The sequence below is a fragment of the Rhincodon typus genome, unplaced genomic scaffold, assembly GCF_021869965.1.
Source record: "Rhincodon typus isolate 14 unplaced genomic scaffold, sRhiTyp1.1 hic_rhity00009005, whole genome shotgun sequence".
In the NCBI taxonomy this organism is placed as follows: Eukaryota; Metazoa; Chordata; class Chondrichthyes; order Orectolobiformes; family Rhincodontidae; genus Rhincodon; species Rhincodon typus.
Genome location: NW_025974643.1, coordinates 33 through 8,389, shown reverse-complemented (window position 1 = coordinate 8,389; position 8,357 = coordinate 33). Strand labels below are relative to the sequence as shown.

Sequence of the window (8,357 nt, the reverse complement as noted above, 5' to 3'; positions counted from 1 at the left end):
CAGCACCTCTATCCACCTTATCAACCAAGGCCTCCACTACAGCATTGAAAAATCTTACAGCCTCCCTTGCTCTATATTGCACCAAGTGTTTCCTAAGTCAGAATCAGTTGGAGAATGGCTTCCAGCACCTGACGCAGACAGCTGAACATTACAACCCCCAAGCCTGTATTACTTGAGACTATTCGATTTGGAGCCCATACACTTTACAGAAAAGTCTTTGGGAAGTAAGAAATGAAGGAAAACTTTTTTTTCAAACCACGTAACTAATCACACCGAGGCAATAAATCATATTCAATGCCCATTTTCACAAGTAATGATGAGATTTTGTCATCAATTTTTTTAAACAAGTTGTTGAGCTTAAATTTGCTCTAGTACTCTCCAGAAACAGTTACCTTGATCTTTTAGTTCAGCAACCAGTGTTTCAGTAAATTCATATCCAGCCTTCAGCGTGACAAAGCAGTAGAGGCATTCTCCTTTTATTGGATGGGGATGACTTACAGCAGCAGCTTCAGCTATAGCTGTGTGTTCTATTAATGCAGACTCCACTTCAGCAGTGCTCAAAAGATGCCCTGTAAACAATTAATACTTTCTTCCCTTAGATAGTGTTACAATGAATAAAGTAGTTCATCATTGTGTGTACACATTTTAACACTCAGCAAAAACATTGTCCCAGAAGTATGAGCTCGTGTTGATGTTTGCAAACAAACTATAAGCACTGTTAAGTTAAAAAAAAACAAACAGCAGGGTGAGGTGAGCAGAATAGAATTGAATAATATCAATTCAGGAAACAATTCAGAACAGGGATATGGCGTCAAGGAATAAAATTAAATGGACCATCTGTAAGTAGGGAAAACTGAAGTATAGGGAGGAGTGTGCCTCATTCTGAATGAGACTCCCTAGAGTAGGTGTTCTCTACCTGGGGCATGCAGTTCCTAGGGGCCTGCCAATTTAGCTGGCACTGCCCTACACCTATCTGCATCACACACAAGTAGCAGTGATGCTTTCTGTGCCCTTAAAATCCAGGTGGCTGAGCACTGGGAGAACAGCTCAGTGCAAACAATACGGGTGAGGACCAAGTGGTTCAGAGTCAATTATAAACTGAGAATGTGTCAAGGTATAGCCCATGTACCAGCATGCACAATAGTGCTTGGGTTGTCTGCAGTGCAACCATAAACACACCAGTCTGTCTGCAGATATTCAGACTGTTCAGGCCCTCTTGTCGTGACTGAGATAGGAAAGAAGCTGGTGTAGCCCTCCACATTACACAAGACAACTGAACCCAGGTACTGACTGCAGCTAGGAGTCTAAAGAAACCATTACAGAAACTGGATGACCCAACATGAGGCAAAAATTGGGATGAATTAAACTACACGTAAAGTGTGTATTAGCACGTGTCAGAATCTGTTGCTGGGGATTAAAGTAGGTGTAATGCAGGGCAAATGAGACCATTTTAAACTCACCTAACAGTGGGCTACTACTGTGTATTTTGGCTTCTGATAATATTAAAACTGGATTGCAATTTAACAACAATTAGACAGCAAAGTAAATAAATATAGAATATTTTTATGAGGCTGCACTAGAGACTCTATTTTTCTGCTGGTTGCCATCTTCTATATTACGTCCAGGATCCCTGCATAATCCAGTTTGACTGTTGGTTGCAAAACTTCCAGTGAATAGAAGTTAAATCCTTTTGAGAATTGAGATTTTTTTTTTTTTTTAAAAGTTAGGAGAACGTACATCACATATTCATTAAGACATCTACAGACATGTCCATACATAGGCTGAATGGCCTCCTTTCCTGCTATCATGTCCTTGCTGGCAGTTGCAGGAACAACTCAGTCCCACTCCCTTGCATTTACCCAGTAGCCTTACACATCTTGCTCTTAAGATATATAAGCACTTCCCTTTGAAAATCATAACAGAATGTGTTTCCACCAGGCTATCAGGCAATGCATTGAAGATCCTAACCACTTGCTGCTAAGAATGTTTTATTTCCTGTTGTTGTTTTGATTCTTTTGTCCTATGCCTTATATCATCTAGTTCTCAAACCTGTTACCAATGAAAACAGTTCATAGAATCCCTACAGTGTGGAAACAGGCCCTTCGGCCCAACAAGTCCACACCGACCCTTGGAGCATCCCTCCCAGACCCATCCCCCTAATCTACACATCCCTGAACACTATGGGCAATTTGGCATAGCCAATCCACCTAGCCTGCACATCTTTGGACTGTGGGAGGAAACCGGAGCACCCGGAGGAAACCCACACAGACACGGGGAGAATGTGCAAACTCCACACAGACAGTCGCCCAAGGGTGGAATCGAACCCAGGTCCCTGGCGCTGTGAGGCAGCAGTGCTAACCACTGAACCACCGTGCCACCCCTTATTTCTCCCTATTTATTCTGTCGAGAACGCTCATGATTTTAAGCACCTCTACCAAATCTCCTCTCAAATAACTCCAAGAAAAACCTTTTCTTTTTCAACTTGTCCATGCAACAGAAGCTCCTCATCCCTAAAATGCTTCGAAATAAATCTTTTCTGCACTGTCTCTAGCATTAACAGGTGTCCTAAATTGAACAGTATTTCCAATGAGGCTGAACCAGTGGTTAACAGTTATTTCAGTACAATTAGAAACATGTAGTACTGTGTAGAATAGGTTGTTTATAAGTTCATGATGATGGTTGGAGCAAATTCTTTGAAAGAATTCCTTATCCTGATGCAAGTTCAGAAATCTCCTAGTCACGTGGACCAGAATTGCCCTTCCAGTGAGTACAATGGGCCACCACTTAGAAGTCTTGATTAAACTAATTTAGTAATAAAATGTAGTAGGGCCTTTCCACAAGATCATCCTAATTACAGAAAAGATAGGCTAATCTTAATCCAACCAGCCAACTTTCACATCAAGTAGGAACAATAAAGATAACATTGTTTAATTGTATAAGTAATTTTTTTTGCAGAAAAAGACAGAGGAAGGCATCAGAGCAAATAATCTCACTCGGCTTCGCCTTGCTGAAGAGTTAGTTCATGTTTGATTTATGGTGCAGATTTAAAATTCATGAGGAGTGGTTCTGACCTTGTGATGGCCTTCTTTTTGGTTCCCAACAGAAATAATACGAACTAGAAGTCTTACCAGATACATTTAGCATGTCATCAATCCTTCCAGTGATCCAGTAATAACCATCTTTATCTCTCCTGCAACCTGTCAACCAAATGTAATGATTTTAAACAAAATGTTTGTTTAAATTAAATTTATGCATATTTAGTAAAAATAAGAAGAATGTAGACAGTACCAAAATATTGCTAGCTAATCTGATTTCAGAAACAAATGGTGCATTTTTAAAATGTACAGACATTCATAACTATTTGCTTCATGGTCAAGGAAAGAAAGAACTTGCATCCACAGAGCATCTTCATGACCTCTCAACTTGCCAAAGTGTTTTACTGACAATGAAATACTTGTGAATATTATCACTGTTTACATATCCATTAGAAGTCTCGTTTAAGCAATTCACCATCTCCCGTGACAAAATATCCAGGGAACTTCTTAAAGTAGGTGGTTTCAAAACGCTGATGGTTGCCATAAATTGTACGCATTATGGATGGCCAAGGCTTCTTGAATACCTGTATGTAAATAAATTTAAGGAACAGACATAGTTTAAACTAAGTAATATAGCTCACTGTCAGTTAGAAATATTAAATCAATGCATTGCGACATTGAAATATAAGCCACATATAAGTAAGTTAATCACGTTAAGAGTTATGACTCATATTACACAACAGACAGTCTGTATTGTTCAAGATTCAACTGCTGTTGTAGTGACTGAAATCAATTTAATGCTGTCAAGTTTAAGTTTTAACCAAGTATTACTTATTTTGTGCAGTTGTTATCAATGCTATGATGATGAAAAGCATGTTTGTTAAAATATTGAAATAAACCATGCTCATCATGTTATTCAAGCAGGCTGTGTGTTTGGAGGTGAGAAGTAGAGAGAGAGGAATGCACTGAAGTATAAATGCAACAGATACTGCCACAAGAAGTTTGGAGACCTGACCATTTTCATAGACTGCCTGTAAATTGCTTCTATTTAAAGGTTATACTTTTTTAAGATCTTTATCCAACACATTCAATACTCCCCAAATAATAATGTGCATCCTGCTAATTCATGTTGCTCCAGCTACGAATTGGCAGGTACGTATTATAAGTTCAGGGTGTCTGTGCTTACCAATTCTCTTTGACTGCCATGGCAAGATCAGCAACACATCATAGTGGGTATAAACAATTTTCTACATAATACTTCACAGAATGCCTACAGTGTGGAAGCAGACCATTCACTCATCAAGTCCACATCGATCCTCCAAAGAGCATCCCACCAGACCCCCCACCTCCCTAACCAATCTCTGTAACTCTGCATATCCCATGGCTAATCCACCTGACGTGTGGAGTCCTGGACACGATGGGCAATTTAGCATGGCCAGTCCACCTAACCTCCACATCTTCGGACTGTGGGAGGAAACCGGTGCACCCAGAGGAAATCCACGCAGACATGGGGAGAATGTGCAAACTCCACACAGACAGTTGACCGAGGGTGGAATCAAATCCAGGTCCTGGGCACTGTGAGACAGCAGTTCTAACCACTGAGCCATTGTGCTGCCCCTTGCATGGCTAGAACTTTCTTTCCGGTTCAAGTGATGCTAGGAACTTGTGGTCACCATTTAATTTACTAATAAAGTGAATGCGAGATTATCACTCAGGAAAAGTGAGATAAAATGAAGGAAATTTGCTTGGTGACCAAATGACGACAAGGATGCCCTTAATGAAAATAATAATGAATAATAAAAAGCAAAGCTTTACCATCAACTGATCAGATTCAGTTCATCAATGGCAATTTCTGATTGGATCCATTATTTTTGCTTTAAAAAAGGCCAGTTTTTTGAAATCCTGGTGTATGTGTATTAAGGTCAATGGCAATCCTTAGCTTCAATTATAAGAACTTGGTTACAATTGGTATATTTAAACAGTCTGACATTTGGAGTTGCAGTTCCGGTTCCTCCTGGCAGTTCTGCGGTTTCTGCTCTGCATCTAACTGCATTTCACAATGCTAATCAGGAAAATAACTTTGCATGTATGTCATTATACTTTCCCTACACAGAGCTCTTCTCCCAGCAGTTATCTTTTAAATAGTATATTCTTGCACAGTGAATGCAGCAATGTCTGTAATGCTTGCAGGTTTATTTCAAGATATTACTTCATATTTAAAGATAGTTTGAAATTGCATTAGGTTTATCTGCAAAGCAATTTCATACTGTTTCAGTCAGGAGTTATGTCAAACTCTTTCTACAGATATTTAATGCAAACTTAGCAGCAAGAGGAAGGAGAAATGATCTTATACTTAAATAGTCGTAAAATACCTATCCTCTATCTAACTTCTACCGTCTCTCCTGAGGTGTCACTCAATACCGCACTTCTCACTGAGAGAACAGGAACTAAATGCAGCTCTAGTTGTTGCCCTAGTTGACATTAATTAAGAATGTAAATTAACAATTGAGCTTGAGATTTAATATAATGGCTTGAATGAAGAAAAATAGAACTATGATTTACATAGCACCATACACATGGCAGGAAATGCCTAAACATCTTATGGCCAATGAGACATACAAGGCATGGGTACAAATGTCATGCTGCGGCCAAGCTACAAACAGAAATCAAATGAACAGATAATTAGGCAACTTATTTTAGTTATCTCTTATTTCAATTATGTCATTCAAGAGATAAATGTTGACCAGGACAATGGGGAAACTCCCCATCTTCTTTAAATAGTGCTGTGTGATCACTTTTGGCCACTCAAGAGGCTGAACACTTCACTTAAAAAATGTATTTCTTACGTGCAGCACATACTCAAACTCAGCCTACATCGTTTCCAAGTCTCTAGAGCGGGGACTGAATCTACAACCCTCTGACTCAGATGCAAAAGTACTACCATTCGGTAAAAGTTACTTTAGTATCACATTCACATGCAAAGCGAATAGAAAACTCAAAAGTTAAATAACCCACAAACATTTTTCTAAAATCAGCCTACTTTGACTAACAAACTGAAATTGAGGTCTCACCAGTCATGAAATTTCCATTTTTGATGTTTAAAGTGTTGCATCACATTTGTAAAATAAATATCATTGTTCCTACAAAAATGCAAACCAGCAATGCATGTACACAAGTTCAACACTGTACTACAGGTACTTATAGAATGCTATATGCAGCTGGCAGATCTGTATTATACTGCTGACTGTGTGTCATGCTAATAAAAAAGGACATCCGCACGAAGCTGCTAATATGCACAGAAGACTGTTGATAAACCAATCTTCAATATGAAGAGAAAGACGGCAGGTGCTTGATACCAGTCATAAATTTAACAATTTAACTCCAAACAATTCTGAGACAATCCACCGAACATCAATTTACACCCAGCAGGAGAAAAGCTAGAGCTAGTGTGAACACCAAGTAACATGACATTGCTTATTAGGTATGGTCTCACTTTACTTGCTTTCAGTACGCTTGAGAATTAAACTATCAAAGCAATTACCAAGCCACAATGTTCATCAACTTGGTAATAAATAAGGAAAGCCATCACACTATGTTTAGTAGATAAGGATTTTGCATTTATAAATTATTTTTAGTGCACTTTCTAATATTTAATGCAATACACACTTCTTTAGGTATCAAAACATTCAATTTTTCATACCAAATAACCTTCGGCCTCTCCTTCCAGTTCTTCTCCAGATTCATTGAGAACAGCAGGAACAACACCAAAAAAGGGAAAAGTCTGAAAATTAATGAATATCTGAATTGAATATGAATTATTAGGGCTTACAATTTATTCATCAAAATTATAATAAACGCTATCATGATACATCTCCACTAAAAGGACTTACATAGGCAAAAAATTATAAATTTGGGATTTTGAATTTTGCACCAGGGACCAAATTTCATCTGAGACAATGGTAGGACCATTTTAGTTGTCCTTAACCTCCCCAAGTCAGAAAAGGAAAACTGGCCATGTCTGCTGGAAATACACATAATGATGAGACAATATAGTATTGAACACAAATAAAACACCACTTGAATATAGAAGTAGCAAGCACTTAATTCCTTTGCCATCAGATCCCAAGTCAAATGCTTTCAAGAGTGATCAACAGGACCACCCAAAATGCAAGTGACAGAAACTGAGGAGAAAGGAAAGAGAAAAAAAAGCACAAGGGGACAGCAAAACTAAATAAAAAATTTTGCTGTCAAATCTGGAAGAGAACTTTACTGGCCAAAGAGACAATAAAACTTAATTACAATTTATAGAAACATTATTCAGATTGAAGTCATCAGCTGGTATTGACAAGTACTGTCTCAGTACTGCCTATATTTCAAATGTGAAATGGTGCAGAAAGGACAGAACAGCCAATTTCAAATATACTTTGTTGTCCATACAAAGTGACAGATAATAGCTTGTTATAGTTATAGGTCTGCAAAGTTAATATTGCATTCAGCAGAGAAATATTTATGTTTTGGCTGATGAATGACATTTTACTCACAGCTGACCCTGGCTTCAGTGGGATGGCAGCTGGAAGAGGAGTAATCATGTGACCACCCTGCAAACAACAGATAATCTATATTAAGGCAAATAGCTGATAATCAAGACTGAAGTGAACACAATAATACAGTAAATGCTGAGGAAGTGGTAACATATCCTCATAACGAAGGAGCCCTAAGGAAGGATGGTATCTTAGAAAGCTTCTCAACTGAGGCTGCTTGTGTAGAACTTAAAAACAAAAAAGGGGGCAATCACATTGTTGAAAGTATATTATAGCAGACCCCCAAACAAACAGTCAGGGAGAGGCAGATGGGCAGATATGTAGGCAAATTTCACAGATATATTGATAAAAATAGTAGCAGATTTCAGCAACCCAAATTTTTTTTTCTTTAATCATTCATAGGATGAGGGCATCGCTGGCTAGGCAGCATTTATTGCCCATCCCTAATTGCCCAGAGGGCAGTTGAGAGTCAACCACATTGCTGTAGGTCTGGAGTCACATGTAGGCCAGACCAGGTAAGGATGGCAGTTTCCTTCCCTAAAGGACACTAGTGAACCAGATGGGTTTTTCCGACAATCAACAATGGATTCACGGTCATCATTAGATTGTTAATTCCAGATATTTATTGAATTCAAATTCCACCATCTGCCACTGTGGGATTTGAACCCGGGTCCCCAGAACATTATCTGGGTCTCTGGATTAACAGTCCAGCGATAATACCACTAGGCCATTACCTTCCCCCAATATTAACTGACATAGACAGCATGAAAGGCTTAGAAAA

The 8,357-nt window shown here is 38.7% G+C and overlaps 1 protein-coding gene across 1 annotated transcript; it reads right to left on the bottom strand.

Moving 5' to 3' along the window:
* Nucleotides 1-10: 10 nt before the first annotated feature.
* LOC125482342 (acetyl-coenzyme A synthetase, cytoplasmic-like) lies at nucleotides 11-7,925 on the bottom strand. The gene is made up of 5 exons (XM_048594398.1): nucleotides 7,577-7,925; nucleotides 6,736-6,816; nucleotides 3,511-3,619; nucleotides 3,129-3,197; nucleotides 11-569 (listed from the first exon to the last, which is right to left on the bottom strand). Exons 1-5 carry the CDS (start codon nucleotides 7,622-7,624, stop codon nucleotides 358-360), a joined length of 519 nt encoding a protein of 172 aa, XP_048450355.1. The 5' UTR covers nucleotides 7,625-7,925; the 3' UTR covers nucleotides 11-357.
* Nucleotides 7,926-8,357: the final 432 nt, after the last annotated feature.

What these genes read in the sequence shown, in the direction of transcription:
- LOC125482342 (XM_048594398.1), bottom strand. Translation starts at nt 7,624, where the DNA reads ATGATTACTCCTCTTCCAGCTGCCATCCCACTGAAGCCAGGGTCAGCT. An exon ending in GAGAGGCCGAAGGTTATTTG is followed by an intron (nt 3,620 to 6,735) that starts GTATGAAAAATT and finishes ATTTACATACAG; the next exon opens with GTATTCAAGAAGCCTTGGCC. An exon ending in ATATTTTGTCACGGGAGATG is followed by an intron (nt 3,198 to 3,510) that starts GTGAATTGCTTA and finishes TTTGGTTGACAG; the next exon opens with GTTGCAGGAGAGATAAAGAT.